The following is a 24,332-nucleotide window of genomic DNA, read 5'->3' on the forward strand; positions in this document are numbered from 1 at the left end:
TAATTGTTGAACAAAGATACCCCTTCTCAACGGTTTCCATAGTAATCGGAATAGGTTGTGTGATTCTTTCAGGCAGTGCATTTTCGCATGTCGCGTGCGCTATGGAAACCGCTGGGAAAGGGTATCTTTGTTCAACAATTACGTCGAAACTAATAGACGTAGACTAATACATTTACATTCGTTTTGTAGAATAGCTCAAATACTAATAATACAAAGCAAATAAAACATACCTTAACGACCTGGTTTTTCTTGTGTTGGAAAATAACTGAAAAAGAAGTGAAAAAAGTCATGTTTTTTTCTAATTAAATCCATTCTTACTCCATTAAAATGTATGAAACTTGTATCTGTTTTCTACTTCTGGTAATATATAATTTTATTGGCTATCGCATGATATAAAATTTTTGCTTATTAGTGTTAAGCTACCCACGCTTTCACTTGTTTTTGAAGGAAGAGGTGAAAACTAAAAATTAAAAACTTAAATCCTCGTAATTTTGCGAGAAATGGGTCAAGCCCCAAATTTGAAGTATTTTCATCGATAAAATTGTCCATAGATTACGCCCTTAAAGTTTGATCACTACAAGCCCGGACACACTGTATAATTTAACTAATTAAGACATGACAAAAAAACTGAGGTATGTCTCGTTTCTGTCGGGCCTGGGTCACAGATGACCGTTCTTCTTTCTGACTTCACCATACCATTTATATGACCATGTTAACATGGGCTAGTGTCGGCTCATATACCCATTTACCTAACACCCTGTATACTCTGGAGGATTTTGACATAAGGAACCTTTGTTAAGCATTGACAATCCTTGTCAAAGCAATAAATTGTCACCTACATATTGACGTCTTATTTAAACCTAAATAGGAGTCCCATAAGTGCGCCGAGAGTATCCGTGGTTTATTCACTAATATTGCTATCGTTGTGTCCTCAGGAGGACGAGTCGTTCTCGGGCGAGAACGCATTCGGCAACATGAACGGGTCGGCGGGCTTCGGCGCCGACCCCTTCAAGGACGACGCCTTCCGCGCGCGCGACCCCTTCGCGCCCAGCCAGCCCAACCACAACGCAAAGCAGGTAGGCAGCATATTCGTTGACTTAATAAACACTTAAGAAACCCATACCAGGCCTGTTCATCTCCGCGAGTTTGCATCGAAAACAAAACACGTGCGACTACCCCTCCTGCGGTACCTAATCGACAGGACAATCACGAGCGAGTATTGACGCACGCACGTGTATTCTTCACCTATTTTCATTGTAAAGACAATAAACTATATGTAAAAACGGTGGTGTAATTATTAATACTGTGCAGTGTTTTTTAACTGCCTGAATAATAATAGAGAAACAAAATATAATTCATGCTTATTCATGTATTTCCTCCGCCATTTTCCGCAGTATGGCACCTCACGTCACATCGTTTTACCGAAGTCAGCCCTATGGCTTCGGCGTAGTACCGATCACTGACGTTTGTCAACAAAATGGTGCTCGACTCCTGAGTCTAGCTAAATTACACCATATTGTTAACGACATTGAGCATACATTTTTTTAAATGCTTACGCGAAGAAAATCTTCTGTCCGTAGTACTTATTATTATTCTGTGGCCATACTACGTTGGCTCGTTCAGAAAAAGATGGAGACTTGGGTTTTCGTAGCGTAGTCATTGCTCTTTAGAAAAATTTCTCTATGAGCCCTTGACTGGTCCAGACATTAAACTGATGTATCTTGGGTGATACCGCTTTTTTGTGTGCAATAAATATTTTATATAAATAAATAAAATAAGTTATGTAGTATGGGAACCTTACCGTATTTGCATTCACTAGTTGGCGCCAGTGCCACTGGGGAGAGATAGAATCTTATTCGACTGTGGCGATCTAGTCAGTAGCGGCGTAAGGGGGGGCGGTGGGGGCGGTCCGCCCCGGGTGCCAGGCATCAGGGGGTGACAAAAGTCGCGCAGATTAGTACTCACTGGCGCATCTGCATGACAAAGATCATGATACTTGGGTGCGATTGGTATCATTATAGCTGATTCGTACTAACATCTTTTTTCTTCAAGACGGTAACTCAAAAATCCTGGGGGGCACCAGACCTGACCATTCTGGGGTGCCATAACCCCGTATATGGGGGGGGGGGGGTGACCGCCCCGGGTGCCAAGCTATGCTACGCCGCCACTGGATCTAGTGAGTGCAAAATGCGAAAATCCTCTTACTGTCCCAGCTCACCAGATAGCACCTTTATCCTTTTGGGATAAATTATAAAATAACGTCACTCATTCACTAACTCAATGAACCAAATCTTTGCTGATTTCAGAGCTACAAAAATAGTAATTTAGCAGTGAACATAATTTGTTTGTGTTGCAGGACGGCTTCGGTCACGACCCGTTCGCGCCCAGCGCAGACCCGTTTGCGGGCGATGCCTTTGCGCCCGCCGACAACAAGCCCAAGGCGAACGATGACGTAAGTAAAAGTATTTTGTAATTTCATTCTTTGGAAAAATCAAGTGGAATCAAATTATTGTTTCACATGGAGGTAAGATGTTTATCGTGTGATTAAAAGTCACATCAGCCACTCACACCGGGTGATAAACCGCACGCAGCTTCGAGCAATCGTGATGCGTGGAAGTTTATGAGTAGCTTTACAACTTTAATGAGTTGATATAAAAAACTATTTTTTTATGATGATGATTACCTTCTATAAACAAATTAAGTCGCTGAGTTAGCTCGATGAATTAGCAAGCTGAAGTTGAAATGGGCAGGGTATATAGTATGCAGAACTGACGGCCGATGGGGCATTGAGGTTCTGGACCCTCCTTGAGGTAGCAGGAAGATGCTGGATCATAGAGATATAGAGAGATGCCAACTAATGCGTTGAGTTCGAAACTCAGTGTTGCATTAGAAATTCAAACACACAAAGAAATCAAAATATTTTCTCTCCACTGCGGTATCAGTACTCAAAGTTTGAATAATCTTTAGTACTACGCAGGCAATGTAAACTGTTTACATTATGACGTCGCTGCTGTCATCATTGCTTTCACGAGCAACGTGTTCTGTTTTTGGGCATATTGCTGCGACACCGGCCCCGCTCCCTTGACACATCTCCCTTTAGTTTCTGTGATCTATGCGCTGGATGTAGGCCGTTACCAACCGAGAGATGTGGAAATCATTGGCAGAGGCCTATGTTCAGCAGTGGACGTCCTGTATGCCTAAGATGCGCGCCGTGATAACTTTTATCGACGTCAAAATGTATGGGCAAAATCGATAAAATGGCGTGATAACCGCTTATGGCAGCGCGCATCTTAGGCCTACTGTGGCTGAAATGATGATGATGACGATAATAATGAGGACTATCGTTTTTATACTTAACAGTTGGCACCCCTGGCGATTGACAGGGCCTTACTCTACAGTGGCGCCATCTTGATGAGTGCAAATGCGATAGTCCTCCTACCACTTTCGCGCTCACCAGTTGGTGCCACTGTCTTCGCTACTAGCAAGTGACAGGACCTTACTCTACAGTGGCGCTAATTGGTGAGCGCTAAAACGATAGCCCTCATTGAAATAAGTAGTTTATTTGAGGTGACAAAACAGTGACGTCACTTGCTTGTAGTGCCATACAAAATCTATGGGAGAGTTTCGTTTTGACAGTTTTAAAAAGTACGTCAATTGAATGGTGGTGTCAACATGTCTATCCCGGGGTTATCCAGGGATCGCCTATATACAATCTCGTAATCCCGGGATTAGAAAAAAGGTCCGGGATCGAATCCTCTACTACTGTGTAAATCTAGCCTCGTGTGTTTCGATAAAAAACAGTCGCTTCAAAATCCGCAGGGCGCGTGGGAGTCGGACCCGTTCGGGTGCCCACGCGCGCCGGCCTGGCAGGCTCGGGCTCCGGCGCGGAGTCACCGACGCCCGTGCTGCCGCCCAATAATTTATTCCTATAACAAGTATAGAAGCTATACTTGTTATAGGAATAACTTATTCCTATAACCATGAATAGTTCTCAATTAGCGTTTCCGTTTAGCCATGCTTACCTCAGATTAGGTGTGTCATGCTAATATGGCCGCCATAGTAATACAACAGCGCGGGCCCGCGCTCGCGCCGCTTCTGTCCCGCTCCCGCGCCGCCTCGTTTGTCGTTCGGCAGTTGCAGTGCGGCGCGGTTGGAGCGCGGGCCCGCCAGGCCTGGCTCACTCCGCGCGGTACATCCGATAATTACCTACAGCGAAGCGCCCCGCCGGCGGGTATTATATCAGTCGAGTGTCACGCGCGCGCCCGTCAGGACGCTGGCGTGCGTTGTAGTAGGTACCTAATTCTATGATCGAAGTATTATTTAAAAATAGACATAAAGAGAAAGAAATATTGTGCGGCGTTCGGGTGTTTAAATTCGAAAAGAAATCTACCGGATTTATCTTTTTTTTCGCTTCTCAAAGATGCTGAAAGGTATGTTTGCCATGTACCTAGGTAATCAATAATTCTTAGGATAGTATAGGAACCTAACCTACCATGACTACTGCTCAGAATGCGTTCGTTCGTTTCAGCCAAATGACGTCCACTGCTGGACAAAGGCCTCTCCCAAGGTTTTTCATAATGAATGCGTACTTACCTACATACGTACCTCATTACATATAAGTAGATTAATTATTTTTTCACTAGACAGCAACCCTAACAGCGTAAGAAGAGTTCAGAGGCACGCGATAGAAAGAGACAAAACTTGTAGGTGAATAAAATTGTAGGTACGTAGTGCTGTGCGAGCTGAATTCCACTGTATCGCGTCGTAGCAAGACTCGCATTTATTTAAATCGTTTTGCGAAGTAATCCTTCTGTATCTGTACTATTACTTATTCTGTGGTCCCGCGTTCTTTGGTGTGACACACTTCAAAGAATCCCAACATTTACTGGTGCAGGGCGCGTGGGAATCCGACCCGTTCGCCGTGCTTCACGCGCCCACGCGTGCCAGCCTGGCGGGCGCGGGCGGTGGCTCCGGCGCGGAGTCGCCGACGCCCGTGCTGCCGCCCAAGGCGCACAAGACGCCGCCGCCACGCCCCGCCCCGCCGCGACCCAACCCGCCGCACAAGGTAACACACAAACACGCTTATTGTCTTAGTAATAAGAGTTATATTTGGACGCTTATCTGTGTAATTAGAAAGAAACCTAACCCAACCCGCCGCACAAGGTACCACACAAACACACTTGTTGCGATAGCAATAAGAGTTATATTTGAACGCTTATCTGTGTAATTAGAAAGAAAGAAAGATACATTTATTACAACGGACATCACACAAATACAGGCAATTACATAGACATGACAGTGGCACATAATAATAAAAGAAGAAAAAATAAAAACAAGAGCAAACTGAGCAGTGCCACCCATCCACCAACAAGATGCCCACTGCAACGGGACCCCACTCAGCATATGCCGTGGCCCACGGTGACGAAGGCCACGGCGCTGGTTTTCAGTGTGCCCCATGCCGAGTGAGGGTCACGGACCATTGATAAAATAAATAAAATAGTGAGCTGCATAAAATTGTCTAGATAAACATACATAAATAGCGAAGATATCTCACTACAGGGTGTTAGGTAAATGGGTATATGAGCCGACACTAGACCATGTTAACATGGTCATATAAATGGTATGGTGAAGTCAAGTTTGATATCATCATTTTGATTTTTTTAATTTTCATACAAAATAAATTTTATAAAATCCGATTTGTATGAAAATTAAAATAATTAAAATGAAGATATCAATTTTCTGACTTCACCATACCATTTATATGACCACGTTAACATGGGCTTGTGTCGGCTCATATACCCATTTACCTAACACCCTGTATACTCGACGCAAAGACTCGTGGTCATAAGTAATTTTTGAAACAGAGATGCACACTCGCCAATATTTTATTAGTTACTTCTAATCTTTTATTAATTACGGCCGCCCGCGACTTCGTACGTATGGACCCCGAAGCCCCTTATCACCCCTAAGTTTCAAGTTTTTTAAGATTTTCCCGGAAATTATTCAAACTTTTCTCGCAGTAAAAACCATCCTTGGACTTTAACGAACATTTAAAAAAATAATTGGTAAGATTGCATTGGTCCAGGCGTTGTTGAGTTATGCGCTTACCAACTCATTTTGCGATTCATTTTTATATTATAGATTATTACGTAATATAAACAACGCTATGCCTGCCTCAGTGTGACGTCACCCATAACCAGTGTGAGTGCGAGAGAAAATGTGATTATGGACTGTTTTATTATTACACCGCCTGCCACGAGTGTTTGCGCTGAGTATAATATAAGGACGACAGCACAACAAACTAAACATAGAGGCGTCTTATATCGTTGTAGTAGAGGCTGTTTTACAAAAAATATAGTCTGATGTGCTGCCGATTTCACTATAATTCAGTAGCTATTTCAGTCATTTAACTTTGTACAGTTAGCGTCAATAGTTCATGACACCCAAAGTACCCAATAAATTAACAACACGTCTTTGTTGCAATTAAAATAAGGTTGTCAACGTGTTATCAACTTTTTGGCCATTTGGGTGTCACGAACTGTTTCATGCTGACTGTACTAAAAATATTTCCTTCTGAGTATTTTCTGTACAGATCGACATTTACATAGATAAGCGTGATAAGTTTAAAACAACGCTGCTCGGTCACAAATTCAATTTTAAATATTTAGCCATTCAGATGAATCATACTTGACTGTAATACAACAATGTGCCTCTCCCTAATGTATAATTTAATGACAGAAATGTTCGAATGCTGATGGGATCTGGTTATTCATGCTAAACTTTACATAATATCAGTAATTAGTTTGTGACCAAGTAGTAAATAGCATTACAATATTGCACTCCAGAAGTGATGACATGATACTTATTTATGTCTACAACAATAATTTCAAAGTTTAGACCATTAATTTGATACATTTCATTGCTTCTTTCTGACCAAACTGTTTTAAATACGAATTTATGAAATGTTAATTGGACACTCTTAAATTGTGATTTTTTAATATCACTAGTAAACTAATTGGATGGTAAGCATAAAGCATCAATTTATATAAAATTAGTTAAAATTCGTTGTTACAGGTGTAATAAAACCTGATTTATAAATTATAGAGTAGAAATTCGATAAATTAATTGTTGTTTATGTGTCCTAGATTCGTCTCTTTGGAGAAAGCCATAAATGCATAATGTTTTAGTTATTAGTTTGTTGATAACTTTTCATTGGCTATGCATTTTTCATGCATTTCATGGTATGCTATGACTGCAACAAATATTAGATTTGAAATGTTTTTATGGCTTTCAACGAAATAGTATGTTATTTTTAAGTAAACATTTAATTTTCAGATTGATTTGGTTTTGTTTCGGTTATTCGTGTTTATTTGCCCCGCCCTCCCCGCGCCGCGCTTGCGAGCTCGAGTGACGTGATTAGTATCGCTATTTTATTTATCCCTTGTTTGCTAAAGAGAAAGTAAAGTGTATAAAGCCTTCAAGTAGTCAGCGTCAATCGTTCATGACACCTAAAGTAGCCAATAAGTTCGCAACTCGTCTTTGTTACAATTGGAATAAGGTTGTGTTGTCAACTTATTGACCACTTAGGGTGTCACGAACTATGTGACTGACTGTACCAGGAATGTTGTTATGTAAATTGAAATATAAATTCTTAAATACCGTCATGTAAGGTATGAGACAGCTGCGAAGCCCCGTCCACTTCATAATATTTTTGAATTAATAGTCTAATAGACATTGATCTGTTTTAAAAAAACCTTTATTAATAACTTTGTTACAGTATATTCTACTTTCTCTGCTCCGTCATGCCATTTAGATGTAGTTCACTGCTTTTATATTGCACTTACAAGCATGCCCTTTCAGTATGAAGAGTAAAGCCAATTGGGAAAAGGGAACTACAGTAAAATTACATAATAGTAAGGAATGTAGTAGTCACAGATTTTGGAAGTTTAGTCACTATTATTTTTTATATCAAGGTGCTTTTTATTACTGAATGGTTGATAGGAAAATGCATAACTAGTCATGCTTATTTTCATTAAAAACGTTTAATATATTCTTATTAATATTATGTATTTTGAGTGTGTAAGATAAAAATACTGTGTGTTTCAGTCATTACAATATTTTTTTAAATTAATTAAATATTTCCTTACCTCGTAATTATTGCCGCACACTCGAAACATTCAACCAGTATTCCGAGTATTCGTATGACGGGGCACAAGTCGCCGGTAGTGGTTGCTACTTTTCAGACGCTTTCACCCTATATGCATTACCTATTATAATCGAATATTTTATTTATGTTCTTATGTGGGTAATAATAAATCATAGAGCTTAGCATCATGTATTAGAATCTCTGGTTATATTATGTATCATAGTCGTATGTAATTTCATCTTTAATAAGGCATGCAATTTGTATTATGTATTCGACATTAGTTTCTGCAATAATTTTATATTTATGGCTGTGGGCTAACGTATGCTTTCTTGTAATCGTCCACCCCTTCGGTTTCAGTTACTTATTTCCATTTATTTTATACATTTCATTTATGTTTCGTTCTCTAACTACAATAACTACCTGTATAATACAACTTACATATTTATATTTGCGTACATGCACACTGTGACTTTATAATTTAGCTTCTGAGCACACAGCTCAGCGCGTGAATAATTTTGAGTAGTCTTACCGCTTTTCTGTGTCCCGTAAGGTGAGAGAAGTATGTAGGTAGTTACTACATCGTTCGGATCTCGCCTTCGGGATCGACTCATTAAAATGATTGACTAACAGATTTTTTCCCGTGACCGAAACGAAAGTCCCAGTGTGCACCGCGCGTCATGTGTCACTCGTCACTAACATGCTAACACGGCTCGTGTGCTTGTCCCCACATTGCAGCGCTAAGGACGCGGAGAGGAGCGGAGGCCGCGCCCTAAGCCCTTCTCACCCCCCCTTTGTTGCTAGCCCCGCGCCATGGACTTCACCGAGGACCCCTTCAAGGACTACCGCTACGAGGACCCCTTCAACATCGAGGACCCCTTCGCCGACGCCGACGCCCGCCGACCCACCTCCGTCGCCGGCTTCGAGACCGACCTGTTCTCAAACGCCCCCGCCCCGCCCCGCGGCGGCCGCGTCTCCGCCCCGCCGGTACAAACTGCCCCGCCCGACGCCTGGGCCGCCTGGCCCAACGACAACTGGGCCGCCGACGACGCCTGGGCCAAGCCCGTCCGCCCTGCGCCCGCTACCAAGCCCCTTAACAACTCTAACGCCGACGCGTGGGCCGGGAACTCCAGCGACAACGCCGGCGACTGGAAGACCGACAACTGGGCGAGCAAGGCCGACGGCTGGGCCGCCGACTGGGGCGCCGACCACAACCGCAACCTCAACGAAACCTGGCCTTCCACGCTGCCCGGCAAGAAGGAGCGCAGCCCGAAGCCGGTCAAGTACGCCAAGTCGCTCGTGCACACCATCGGCGGCATCGGCCGCGCCAAGCACAAGGAGAAGAAGGCCAAAGCGCTGGACGCGCTGCCGTCCGAGGAGCAGCAGTGGGCGTGGGCCGCGGCCGAGTCGGCGCGCCTGCAGGCCGAGGCCGACGCGCGCCGCCGACAGGAGGACGCCGAGTTACAGCTCGCGCTGGCCATCTCGCGCCAGGAGAAGTGAGCCGGCTTTGCAGGGCTCCTCCCGAATGCTTCGTTTTGAATGTTTCCGTCTCTTTTACGCGAACGCGAGCGACCGGGACGGGTAGACCAGAAACTGCGCGAGAGGCGTTCCGGAGTGGCCCGCTGCGCGATCAAGTCTCCGAACCGAGGCATTTGACGTTTCGTTCATCGTTTGTTTAGCGAGCGACCGTTCGTCGGGGGCGCTCTCGCTACGTTATGATACTGTTGTATCGGAAAGTTTGGGAGTGGAGCGAAATTGTGGAAGCCGGTGCGTGTGCGTGCCAGCTTATGCGTCCCAGTCGGTGTCCCAGTTTAAATCAAAGTATTAGAACTGTTTTTCGAATCGATCGGAGCTGGATCGGTTGACTTCGTTAACCCTTAACCACTGACGTGTCATTTTGTTACACTAACACTGACGTACGTACGGCATACGTACGTAACTTTGAAGACCTCCTGGTGTATCAATAGAGTGTAACTTTGGTGAAATTTTAATTTAAATTATTTACACATGTTTATATTAAACAGAGATAGTAAAAAAAACATAGTAACATTAATATAATAGTATGATATTGGTGAAATCCTCCAGATGTAATAAAAGTTGGAATGGCATTTTTTAAAAATCAACACAAAAATATTCGATAACACTAGGAACTTCTATTTTGGCCATTTTAAAGATTAATAACAGTTTTAATCAGGAAAAAATCACAATAGCAATAATTCACAAATTAAGTCACTTTTTAATACAGTTCATTTAGGAAGGCTATTTTCTATAGTCTTTCTTTGTTTGATGACCTGGTCACCAGTTTGCCGTACTTCAAACTAGCTAGGAAATATGAAGATATGGTATACAATCTTCAGAAGTCAAATTCAAAGCCACGAACTAAAGCTCCTTCATCATCATGATGATTGTCCTCGAAAACCGCAACTAATATAAACATTTTCATTCACTGGATTTTTTGCTAATTTCTTCGTCATTTGTAATATTTTTTGGCGTAAATAAGGTTTTTTATGTATAGACAGCCAAGTAAATAAATTAGACTGCTAACAATTAATTTTATCTATGGACCAACATACAAAAGCGACGTTGAAAAAGTTACACTAACACTGACGTTACGTACCACATACGTCGGGTGGTCTAGCTCTCCTACTTAGGGACGTGCTAACCATCTATTTTCTCCCGTCGCACACGCATCTCTGGCCACTAGGAAACTACCAAAAAAGACACGCTAAAATTCCCGCACAAAATGAAGTTTTGAACGAAAAACCGTTTGACCGACGTACCACGTACGTACGTCAGTGGTTAAGGGTGTGATTCGTCCTCGGCTCCGGCTATTCGACTTCGCTTCCTGGCGCGCTTTCCGAGGTTATTTACGTTTCGCCAGCCAGCATTCCATAATCGAAACTCCCGTTTGGTTCGACGTGAACCGATGTGAGCGTCCACGTGTAGTGTGGTTATTTTACTTTATAGTTTTATACAGGTACCCAAAAAGTAGTATTACAGATAACGTAAAAGACAATATATTCTAAGAAAGAAGTCTTCACTTGATTCCTGTGCGGACCAAACTGAGTGTTGAAAATAATTGTATTGTTACGTTGCATCATCGATATTCGGCATATCTTTACTTGTAATTCTAATTAAAGTTATGACACTGTGTGCGGTCACTAGTCAATTTCAATATTGAGAATGGGGGGTTCTCGAACAAAAGGCGGCGTTCTAGTTAACGAATTTCACGTCACCGTCGTTCAGAGAAATCTGACATTCCAGGTGGCCTAGCGTTCCGTAAGCATACAATATAATATGGATACAGTAGATTATAACGTGTACATTATTATTATAATATATTATACTGGATTTAGTGAAGACGATAGATTTTTGAACGTAATGTTATTTATATACCACAGCCTAGTCATTACATGTGGTGTCAGATTTTTGTGAGCGGCGGCGGAGTTATTATAGAAGTGTAATATATTGTTGTCTGCAACCGAGGCCTAATAGCTTCACTGTGTATAGTCTCCTAGTTTAATGTTTACTATTATGTTATTAATGTTATTATGCATGGAACTTATTGCAATATTCGCTCTTATGAACCTCGATACTTACATGATATGTTACTACTTAACTGTATATTCCATTGGTCGTTATAAAGAAAACAAATGCAAATTGTGGGCGTGGTGGGAATCGTTTCACTGGCAACTTTGTTTTCGCCTTCGTCATAAGTCAGGTCAAAATACGCTTATTACATAACCCATACGTGTACTTGCCATTGAACAAAATTATTCCACTATAAATAATGCATCCTATTATTCTAAATAACCCGTGTCGTTTGTATCTGAAATTATTTTACCCTGTGATTAAGTGTTATTACAGTTTCCGGTAAGATTATAATCTCTTCAATGCTCTATTGTGTAAAATATATTATTTATAAATTATTTTATTATGTTTTTGACATAAATATTGATATATGTCTGGATATTATAGCTGTAATTTTTTTAAGGCGCATCTTATCGTTAGATAATATAATGTATAAATTGATGTTTGTTTTGTATAGAGCTGCAGGATGTCTGTCGAAGTACAACTTGTGCATTTCACTGTATGATTGTTTTGTTGTTGTTATCGTTGCGTCGCGACGGCCCGACCACCGAATGCTCAATGAGAAGTGTATAATAAATCTGTGTAATATATTATGTATTTTGTTTGTTTTTGTTTCAACGGGTTCTGTGTGCAGTTCATCGCAGCGCGATCTGTCTTCTGTAGTGCCTTTCGAATCGCTATTCTATGTCGTCTTCTTTCTTGCGTATATTCGAGTGTGTGAATCGTTGCAACATAATTGGGATATCGATGAGAATTGTTCACTTCGAAATATAAGCGGTTAGTAGTTACTTTGAACTATTTATGAAAAATCGAAAAAAAAGTTCAAATATATCGTAAAAAGTGTTGCAATAAAAACAAATTTCCTACCGAATAGGTAGTTTTTTACTTAGCATTGGAGTTAGATGTTAGATCGCAACACTCGCTTGCGCGCACGACCCTAGCGCCGCCGGTACAATAATTACGATAAGTAGTCCTCTTGCGGAGACATACAACCGCCCGTGTCTGCGCATGTCTCTTCAAGCAGCCCTTAGTCTTAGGCGATAAGTGATTATGTAATTGTAAACTATACGTGTAACTATGACTTAATACCAGTGTGTTTATGGGTAAATATTATCCTAAAGTTGTTATCTCTTTCTTAGGCTGTTGTATGAGGCTCGTCGGACCGCGCGGGGCGCTTGCACGCTTTCGCTGTTCATTTAACTATACTCTCGATGTAGGTCTAATTGTTGATACTGTAATGTTCGTTTATGCTTTGTGTTGGAATTTATGGTAAATTCTATTTTTTCTTACAGCTACACTTGGTCAATTGTAACTCGTTTCGCGTTGACTCGATGTATATTTTGTAATGTTTAGGTCGGCCTCGCGGTCCGATCGACCCGTGACTGTTATCAAATATACAGAATATTGTATGTACTTTCAGTGATAGCAGAGTAACCTTTAATTCTTGACGTTGACGTGTATATGTGTATTTAAAGCTAATTAATGGAAACAAGTAATTTGATATACATACAGGTTAAGGTAGGCGGTAGTGACGGTGCGCGGCGGCGGACGACCGCTGGAGGTTCGATGAGGTAGTTTTCCAGTGATTAGTGTATTATCAGCGGTGGAATTGTGTAAAGCAATCGTTATCATTTGACAGTTCATAACGTACGATTATTCTGTCAAACGCTTTGTTTAACTGACTTTATCGTACGTTATGAACTGTCAAATGATTACGATTGCTTTACACAATTCCACCTCTGATCAAAATGTGTACTTCACATAACAGTGAAAATGTTTCTTGACTGTAAAATAACTGGTAGTGCTATTTTTTTAGTTATGGCTACACTTTTTTGCAGTGTCAAAGTATCTACTGTCACTTATACCTTCAGGCACCAAAGTAATAAAGTTATAAGGAAATGCCACATCGAACTCTAAGGTCTTGCTATGAGCTACCAAGCTTTTTGAATGATACGCCGCTGCCCGACTTAGCGTGCCCCTTGCGTACAGACATGGTCTATATGGCCGCGAGGCATTTTAATAACAATTAATAAAAAATTTATGCCTTGCTACTGCCTAGATTTAATCCGATCTTTAAAGACATTCATTACATAAAGAGAAATGGGGATGAACTTACGAACTATGTCTATACGTGAGAGGATAAACAGTATTACTAGTGGCTACGAACCATTCCCATTTTATAACAATGTATAACTACAATATTGGAATATTTCGTCTGCGGATTTTATAATTACGGGATGATAATGAGGCTTACAATAATGTAACTAGGAATGGAATTGATTACTTTTCATTGGAAAATGTAGAAAATCCAATTGACAGCATTTCGCATGATTGAAAAAAATCACTCGTTTCTTTTCGGTAAAATATTATGAATGTATTATTATTTCAAAGGGAAATGTTATCAAATCTTATTGTAACCTCTCCATATCCGTACTTTACCTTAGTAATGGGATTATGAAAGTTATAACGTAGTATATTGAAGTTGACGGTTCTTGAGACCACAGGCCGAGCGTTGGAGTGTTATGAATTATCAATGTTCGCGTCTAGGATAGCTAGAGTAGTAGGGTGGGAGGCGTTGAGTAGGCTACACCAAGCAATTTAGCCTTAAATATTGGCACTGGTGGCACAACTAACGAATCCAATGTAACCAATAAGAGTCATTTCAAGTTCAAGCCACGATAGCCGAACGGTGAAGGGGTCGGACTGGCCGACTCGTGATCCGGGGAACGCGGGTTCGGTCCCCGCCGCCGCTCGACTATTGTGGTGAGCTCACTCGTGACACAAGCATATTTAGCTTAGTACGAGGGGCTAACGGGAGTATTAGTAATTTGTGTAATAACAAATTACTAATAATCTTTTAAAAAAAAAAAAATTTACAACAACATTCAGATATTTTTATAATAACCACAAGTTTGCAAAGATGAATAGAACCAACAGGTTTATCCATTACTCAACACAGAATAGAAGTTTTCATTCTATAAAAATAGAATCCATTGTTTGTTAAAAATAAAAACACTTCGCCACTGTCATTTATTGTGCATACAGCGCCATCTATGAGTGGCAGATAATTGTTGTGCCACCGAGTGACCAAAGATGTTATTCGCATGTTGTTGTAACGTATCAACATTATATTTAAAACATAATATACTTTACAGTCGATGTTCATTGTCGTGTTGTATTTTAGCGGTTTTTATTCACTGCTTTTTTATATGCAACGAAGTATGTAAGTGATTTCGAGTCTTCGTATTGTTCCTGTGTGTACTTTTCCTTATGATTGTGCTAATGGTCAACCAACACTTAAAACGATCATAAAAACGATTAACGTCATTTTGTATTTACAATGGCTGATGTTGCGACATTAGCACAGTCAGAGTCAACCACCGGCTTATTATTTGCTAGGCGAGAAAGTTCTCGAGATGTTATGGGGTTGTTACAAATTGATAGGAAAGTTATTCGATTATGTACACCCAGAGACATGTCTGTAGCAGCGACCTACAGCTGTCTAACTCTTCCCGCTCACTCATACTGTGAGAAGAAGGGACGAAACATTTGTCGCGGTTTAAAATCTTTGTATGCGCAGGATGTATGTATGACACTAGTGCTAAGAGGTATTATGATAGGTCTTGTTTAGACAAACGTTAGAGGAACAGAAAGGTATTTAGGAAATGTCGAGAAAATATATCCCCACAAATATAGAAAAGTTTATAGTTTAATTTTAACTTGAATCCGTTATTTGACATTTCAACTGTAAAGACTTTTCATCATGATTATTATTTTCGAAAAGTCATCTAAATAAATATGTACCATATTATCTATGTTTCTGTTCTACTTTTAACTTCCATAACGCCTACCATTGAGTACATAGTGCATCTTCGCCTTTGGTGAAGCACGACTCACAGTTGACGAAAAATAGTTCTATCACTAAATATAGTTTTATTTAATATTCGAATATGTTATTTGACACTGGCATTTCTTACGATTCATATTAGATAACTCGTGTGTAATGTTTCCTCGCTTTGGAGGAAGGTCGGCTCGATGAGTTTGTCTATGTTCAAAAATAATGTCATTCGTTACAATCGAAAATAACTGTTCTGTTTTAGAGAATCGATAATTGAATTGTGCTTAGGAGCTCTGACTGACTTAGAGAAGCTTCAAATAACTGATATTACATTTATTGACTGATTTATTTATTAATCTATCATAATTAATTATGTTATTAGGCAACGTTAACGTGTTGAAATGATTTATTGCAGAGTTTTATATGAATTTAACAGGGCTCCGGATAAAATAAAAAGTACAATGTTTCATATCACGCGTTCATTTGCGACGGGGACGGAATGGATGTTCTAAATACAATAACTATTTATAAATTAAACGTTCTTGTGATTTAGGTTCGTATGTAGACACTATCTGTATTCTAATATAGATGAATCTTCTGGGCTTTTTCGTAAAGATATTAATAATATTCATTTTGTAGCTGACATGTATCTAGATAAATAAAATTGATAGTTGGAATTTGCGCAAAAAGCCCTTTGGATTGCCTTTGCCGCAACACGTATACCTAGCTTATGATGTTACTGTCTACCACATATCGCTGTTACGTATGTATAAATTTAGCCGCGACTTCGCTTTATTTCGCTATAAATATAAGCCGACGACTGTATTTTCTACAGAAATTATAATTTTATACTTTGTTGATATAAGAATAATGCTTAATTTACAACAAATTAAATATTGTTTGTTTACTGCACGTCGTTTCTAGTTGAATGCAAGAATAGGAAATTCTACTAGGTATTGTAATAAAAATAAATGTTTATATAAAAAGTTGTGTACGTTTGTAATATTATACATAGCGTGTACGACCAAATAATTTATTGTATTATAGAATGTCGGTACTCCGAGGTTGCGATCGGTTTGTAGGGAGTAGATGCTCTAATGACGACCTAATTTAAATAATGTTACGTATCAATTTTGTTTGATGGCTGTGTTTATGTTGCGACGTTCCTGTGAGGTCGCTGTATTGTTTTTAATTTGGAACACTTCACACTGGCTGCTTGTAACGGAAGTGGCTTAAAGTGTATCTCCCAAAGCTATGGCTGGCTTAAAAGGCCTTGTCCCAATGATTCAATAATGGCAGAAAAGGGCTGGCCACACGACCCCGCGGTCTTCCCGTGGGCACGTGTCGCTAGCCCTTAAGAAAGCAGTTTACTTGTATATTTTCTATTGAAATAGTGGTTTATTTGAAACCAGTCGGGTACCAGCGTTCGTGCATTCGTCATTACCTGCTGACATGTATTCACTGTAATGATACTATGATATTATATTAATATGGAAACAAACAATTCCTGAGATAATAAAAGGAAAATACGAAAACAAGTGTTTTATTTCAATTTTATTTTGGTTTTGTTTGTTTTACTGGAAGTAAGATTATTTCTTTTTTTATCCAATATGAGAGAAAGTTACGTAGAAAGTTAAAGACGAATCAACTTTTGATTTTAATGTTTTGTTGTGTTCTAAGGACGTGATGCGCTTACCAATGCGAATGACGTAATATCAAAGCCCAATGGTTACTTTCCTATCCAAACATAAAGCCACTGGATCCTTTTGCCATCGCATGTTTTGTTAGGCAACTGCCATTTGTTTCCCCATGAGTTTTTAGATATTACTACTGCAGAGATTTACATAAAAGCAGAAACAATATGATTTTGCTTTTTTATTTTGTTTTTCTTACTGTACGAGTATACTACATTTTCCTTTACAATGAATAAATTTTATAAAACTTAGTAGGTACGTCTGTCATTGTACGAATACACACTTGGTCCAAAATGCCCCCTAATTGATGGCAATTATCTTCAAGGATATAATTAGTTAAATGGCCCCTTTTGTATCCACAATTTGAAATAGTCATAAGTCGCTTTTGATCACATTAATGAAATGCCAGCATCTTAAGCCATACAGTATTATCAAGCAAAGTTACTTGGCACTTTGCATAGAGGGGTTAACAGTAATAAAAATTGGTGCCCAACGTGGGGTACCGGTCAATTAAAAAATATTATCACTGACTCGTGACATTCATTAGCACTACGATCTTACAATCGGTTTGTTTGTATTTGTACACAGCGTGTGCGTTCATTCACAGTTATGTCATTCCCATTGTAAGTCCCGCGATAGTAAAGTGAATAATGCGCGATGACCGCGAGGCGAGGCCGCGTTCATTGCGCCCGCGCCTCGGAAACGAATCCGTCCGTTAGGTCTAATTCTAATCGCTCGTTAATCGTGGGCTCGCTCGGATTACCCAATCCTAGGTCTGTGAACGCCCCTGAACACAATGCGCCTTTAGAGTTCGGGATGTTAAAAAAATTGCGATACTCAGATTCATAGCTTACCTTCATTCAGGGACAGTTGTTGCAAAACTCTAAAGGCATTGTGTCAAGCCAAAAATTAGAAACCGTCTTTGTTCAAGGTATGCTTAGAGACTGCGTCAGTACAAAAGACCCGAAGTGGGAATTGGGTTCAACGTTTGTTTGCACGTCCCATTGTCAATATTGAAATGGAACCGCTCCGTGTCAAAGGGTTTGTTTGGCTGATCCCATTACTGAGCAATGGCCCCACATCCGTCCACAAACGCCAAATTGGACCCCAATTTTAGTACTTTTCAGACCTTTAGTTTCTATTGTGCGTGAATCGTTTTCGCGAGGGCTCAACGACTTTATAGTGACGTCATATTTGTGCTCTAATTGATATCACAAAACATGGCAAACACGGTTTAATCTTTTTTAGATGTGCATGATCCCATTATGCCCTGATAACAGAGATTACTCAATAACATGAGATAGTTTGTTGGCATTCAATGAGCTAATCAATTAGGCCTACTCTTAAAATATTCTAACTGCCTACACAATCTGCACTGAACATTTTGATTGTGGTTGCGACACGAGCGGTCCAGTCTTGCGTCACCTGATATCGCGGCAGTGACTCGCGCGCCGGCCAGCATGGCGGACGCTGAGAGCAACCTGCGCGCGCTCCTGCGCCGCGTCGCCCGCGACCAGCGATACGACGACGACGACGCGCTCGTCGCCCTCAAGCCCATCACCAGCGGCGGCGCCAACTACACCTCCAACCTCTTCCTCGCCACCCTCTCCACCCCCGGACTCCCCGATCTGAACCTCTTCGCGAAAGTTGCCTCCATCAGCGTCAAAATTCGCTCGCGCGTCAACGCCGACAACCTGTACAGAACCGAACAGATCTTCTACAACAAACTCGTCAACATCTGGAACGGCTTCCAGGAGAAGTACCAGGTGCCGGAGCAGCACAGATTTGTCTTCCCCAAATATTATGGCGGGAGCGAGGAGATCGGAAACGAGACGATTATTTTGGAGAATCTGGTGGCGGGCGGGTACATGAGCTTTAGCAGGTTCAAGTCGGTGGACTGGGACCAGGCGTCGAAGGCGGTGGAGGTGCTGGCGAAATACCACGCTTTATCGTTTGTCCTCCAAAAGGAGGATCCGGCGGAGTATAAGGTTTTGCTTGAGGACCTGAAGTTCGTGATGTCCGATGAGGACCCGGAGATGAAGGGCATCTGGGAGCGCATGGTGGGCGGCGCCATGGCCGTCATCGACCAGCAGCACCACGAGAGGATCAAGAAATTCTTCGAGGCCCATGATGGGCGCGATTTATTCACAAAATATCATATGCCGACGCACACGCCGATTCTCGCGCACGGGGACTTCAGACCTAGTAATTTGCTGCACAAAAAGCAGGTAATTTAATGCATATTTTTGATTGATTGAGTCGATAAGGTAGTATTATTTATTTACCTATGTGTATGGTATGGTATTATACCTAATACAATTAAATTCAATGACAAAGGCCTTGCGTGACCGTAATTAATAAGTAAGTACCTACTTAGTTACTTAGTACACTATTACCAACGTAGAAACATCTAATTAAACGGGATGACATATTGTGCTTCACATTATAATTCAAACTTGAAGGTCTTGCACTAATTATTAACAGGAGCACGATTAAAACTTAATGAGACATCGTGAATGATAAGTTCTTTTTGGTTGTATCATGAGGAAGTTGTCTCTGGAACAAGAAGTTGATCACTAATATAATAAATAACTCTGTTTTTATTTGGAATCTTCGGCACTAGACTAGACTACCGAAATTGCACAAAAAGAACCATCTACTTAACTCTACCTGCTAACTTAGATTTATGCGCACTTGACTTTAATAATGTTCTAAGCATTATGTACAAAGCAAACTAAGTAAGATAACCCGAAACATTAAAAACCGACCTACTTAAGTAGTAAAGCACAAAGTCTGACACAGGTCGTGTCGTAAATATCTCACCATAGGTGAAGAAGAGTGCGAATTACGTGTAGAGTTCCGTATCAGCACACCGCCTTATGTACAGAATAAGTATTAGGTAGTAAACAAAATAAGGTAAAAGCTTTTCATCACAGTAAACATTCGTGAATTCTAAATCAATATCGAGTTCAAAATTAGGTAAGTTAAAATCTGAAACTGAAAATTAAGTAGTAGGTAAAAGACTTTTTCATAAGTTGCACGGAGTTTTAAAAATAAAAAGACAAATAACTTCCGGGTAACAAAGACAACAAAAATATCTCTATCTAACAAAACATGGCTTCTGATATCAAAAACTCGTACTAGGCAACTTGAAGATTGTTATTAAAACCAATGATTAGGTAGGTACCTAAGTAATCAATCTTTATCAATGAACATAGCAAACAATTTGTCATACTTTAGTTAACCCAGATACCTAATCCCGAACAATAACTTAGAGGGTGAATTTAATCCATTCGTGTTTGTCCATTGAAATAACTCTATGCGTGACGTTCTGTAGGGCCGCGGGACTACTTACGTGCGCGTGACGGTAAACACGTTCCCTTCATGGAAAATTTTCGGCTACGGTATTCGGGGCCCTTAGATGTGCCATTGTGCAGTTAGCGATTAAGCTGTCATTTTGATGCGTAGAGTAAAACTTTTTGTGGCGCATAACGTAGATTATGAATAGGAATTCAATTAAATTTTATTAAGAAGTCATGTAGCAGCGTCTTAACTTGGTTTAATGTTGAAGTTGCTTTGAATGTCGATAGTAACTGAACAAAAAATATGTTTTTTGAAAAATCTTCGTTATTTCTCAACAATTTTACCGCGTCCATCTGAGAACTGCGTTAACTTATTGTCGCGCGTTGCCAATTCTAACAGAGATTGTGAACCATTTATTATAGTTGTAAAAATTGGACAAACCAGCTTGTAAGATTTCCTCACAAAGTTGGTTTATAGCTTCAAGGTCGAAAATATTTACATTTTGCTATGCAATTATTGCAACTTTGTGGTTAGACTCCAATTGCGCAGATGATTAGGCAATTTATCTGATATTAACGGGCAGTTTACAAATTGGCCAGATTTACCCTTATAAGGGCAGGCATCCGCCGACATTTGTGCGAGTACATACCTACGTACCTATTTAGAGATTTGGAATTCTTAAATACTTAATCTTGGATTCGATTTCCGGTGTAGGTACCTGTAATAAAACTTTATCATTGACTTCCGGCTTATGGTACCTACTTACCTATAGGCAGCGATTTTATGAGAATTCTTTTTAGTTCATATTTCATAATATGATACAAAAATAACTCTGAAATAAATAAAAACGATATCCATTGTTGTGGCACAAAAGGACCTTGAACTAGGGAAATTGTCGCGACCAGCGATGTAGAACTGGTGCCAAGGTTCAGAGATACAATACACCAAGGTTCATGAATCGACAACATCATTTGATGTCAATGTTTCAACATTCAACAAAAAGTTTAAAGTTAGGTACTAAGTACTTAGGTAATTATTGGGATGCCCCCTGCCGAATCATCTTTTGGATTAGGTAGGTAACCTACGTACAGTCCATTTATAATTTTAAACAATGTTCGCAACCGCACCGGTTGGCCTATTGTTTATAAAAGTAAAGCAATTAAGTAAGTAGGTGCTTAGTGCATCATTATTATGCCAATGTGTGCGAGTATAATAAGTCTGTTGCTTGATTTGTATAATAACACTTGATCTCCTGAACCTGGAAATTTGCTTATTGTCTATTAATAACTGGAAAACATACCTAGTCTTGAGTAGGTAGATCTTATTAAATGATAAGTTAGTTTTATTTCTTCACCAATAAGTAGATATTTTCCGGTTGAACAAGACTTAGGTTTTGAATGTGATTGCAGACACAAAATTTGGGTTATGTAGGGGTCAACTTAATAGGTACCAATAATGATAGACGAACTGATAACTTTTTACGCATACCTCGAAAGTGATAGAAGAATTCAACATTTTCAGGCTGACGGCAGCGTCCAGGTCATCGTCCTGGACTACCAGACAGTACACACTGGTTGCCCAGTAGAGGACCTCTTCTACTTCATCTTCATGGGCACAGACGAGGAGTTCCGCAGGCAGCACTACGACGAGCTCATCGAGCTTTACTACGCGCAGCTCGGGCTGGCGCTCGAAAGATATCAGATGGACGTGGAAGAGGTGTACGCGAGGAAACACTACGACGACGATTTGAAGATGGTACGAATGAATTAACTGAGTCTACATGTGATTTACTTTGCCACAATAGGTATATCAACCTTAAATCCCCTCGTACTCGTAAAACCAATGTGGCATAAAACCTCTGATTTAATCGTAAAGTGTTTAGTGAAATCTGGCAAACTTTAGCTCTTTCCCGGACTAAGTACTTAGCTGAACCATTTTATCGGTTGAATTTGCGATAAGCATTCACAGTCTACAGAACATTACACTATACAAATATAAACAGCCTCTATTGCAACTGTAACTCTATTGTAAGTTGCGATCGTGTTTCGCAGGGGTCGTAAGAGGCGACTTAGGGACTACACATCAAACAGAGAACGGGCAGCAGCGCTCTCTGAAAAACATCAATCTTATAAACTGCTATCTCCAACCCGCCTGCCAAGCGTGGGGATTATGGCAAAACCCTCCACTACAGTGAAGGAGGCTCATAGTCCAGTAATGGACTGTAAAGGGCTGTTGATGATGATGATCGTGTTTCAACTTAATCAAGGTAAACACAAATTCCCGTCCCGTTATAGACCTTCCCACTAATTTCAGATGCTTCCATACGCTCTGCTGCTGGGCATAGTAGTGCTACCCGTGGTGACGGTGGAAGCCGAGAGTGCTCCGAAGGTGGACAACGAGGCTGACCTAGATGCCTTCGTAGTGGCACCTAACGAGCTCTTCGCCAGCCGGTTCAAGGGGGTCGTCAACGACCTGTTGCGCTGGGATGTCATATAGACCAGTTGCAGAAAAATTACAGAAAAAGTACAGTATTTTCATTTTCGAGATTTGTAACTTTACTTAGTTGAAGCTATGTATTCGTGTTGTTCTTTCGCGGGTGATATCGTAATTTTTCAATAAGTTGATGACAGTACTATCTAGTATTAATAAAATTAAGAAACTATAATCGTTTTACCTTAATTAACTATAGATCGAAATTTACATCTACTCGGTCATACCTACCTACCTTATGTTTCGTTCTTGTCTAAGTGCGGGGAACTCTGCCTAAAAATCACAATCTTTGCTGGCACCCTTTTGGTCTCAACTCGCATATCGGTTAGATTGCCATTTAATTTTAGACTCAGCCACGGTAATACTATCTATACAGTATTCCAACTCTGCCATAGTTTTGAAATAAATGTCAACAGCCGCGCGGCACGTCACGGTATGACAACATGCGATAGGGCTGTCCACCTACAGTGCCCATTTTAATTACATCTGGCTACTTAGAATTTCTATCTATGCAGTTTGGTGAATGTTTTGTGATTGTAATTTTTATTTATTTAGACAAACAAAATACTTTGTGAATAGATTAGGATAAAAATGCGTGTTGTTTTGTGATTAGTAGTTATAATTAAAAACTTCTAAAATAATTTTGAAATTTTAATATCTTAAAATGATCTGTTATTTTATTTTTAGGCGGGCAAAGCCGTGGGCAAAAGCTGGTTTATACAATATAATTTTCATTTCAAATCAAACTGACTGAAAATGACCATTTTTGACAATAAATGACTAGTTTTTGACCAATTTGACCATAAATGACGGTCAGTCAAATTCAATCACTTTAGTCATTTTCAACACTAGGCCACCGACGTCAGTTCGTTACTGCAGCGCATTTGCGACAACCCCGACTTTTGTATCTCGAGCGCGTCCCGAGATTTGAAGTTCGAACGAAAGCTCGCGTTTCGTCTGTTTATATGAAGTTACAATACTGTATGATAGCATTACCGTGACTCAGCGATTGTGTTTTTCGATAGGGTGCGGTAGTTTGGCGCCCACCGAGTTGCCAACTTGCCATTGCTAATGTTACGTTTCTCTAAAGTTCTTCAATTTCAGATAATTTACATAGTTAATTAATTGGGTAATGGTTTAAAATGTATTGTTACATAGTTTACTGATAATCCGATATGCAAACATTTGATGTCATTGCAGTTGTTCATATTTAGGTAGATTATTAAGTTTAAATAGGTTAATAATAAGCATAGTATAGTAGTAGTATTATAAA

The 24,332-nt window shown here is 40.2% G+C and overlaps 2 protein-coding genes across 2 annotated transcripts in view; both read left to right on the forward strand.

Moving 5' to 3' along the window:
* LOC135080178 (epidermal growth factor receptor substrate 15-like 1) overlaps positions 1–10,009 on the forward strand; it is a 41,486-nt gene extending 31,477 nt beyond the window's left edge. The window contains exons 18-21 of the mRNA XM_063974860.1: positions 936–1,076; positions 2,357–2,452; positions 4,895–5,065; positions 8,948–10,009. Of these exons, the coding sequence (XP_063830930.1) occupies positions 936–1,076; positions 2,357–2,452; positions 4,895–5,065; positions 8,948–9,643 (1,104 nt within the window). The 3' untranslated portion in view covers positions 9,644–10,009. The remainder of the gene's footprint in view (positions 1–935; positions 1,077–2,356; positions 2,453–4,894; positions 5,066–8,947) is intronic.
* A 7,647-nt stretch (positions 10,010–17,656) lies between these two features.
* Positions 17,657–23,234, forward strand: LOC135079802 (uncharacterized). Its single transcript, XM_063974409.1, has 3 exons — positions 17,657–19,494; positions 22,091–22,324; positions 22,883–23,234. The coding sequence occupies exons 1-3, from the start codon at positions 18,727–18,729 to the stop codon at positions 23,063–23,065; spliced, it is 1,185 nt and encodes a 394-aa protein (XP_063830479.1). The 5' UTR covers positions 17,657–18,726; the 3' UTR covers positions 23,066–23,234.
* Positions 23,235–24,332: the final 1,098 nt, after the last annotated feature.

Source organism: Ostrinia nubilalis, chromosome 17 (genome assembly GCF_963855985.1).
Source record: "Ostrinia nubilalis chromosome 17, ilOstNubi1.1, whole genome shotgun sequence".
NCBI lineage: Eukaryota > Metazoa > Arthropoda > Insecta > Lepidoptera > Crambidae > Ostrinia > Ostrinia nubilalis.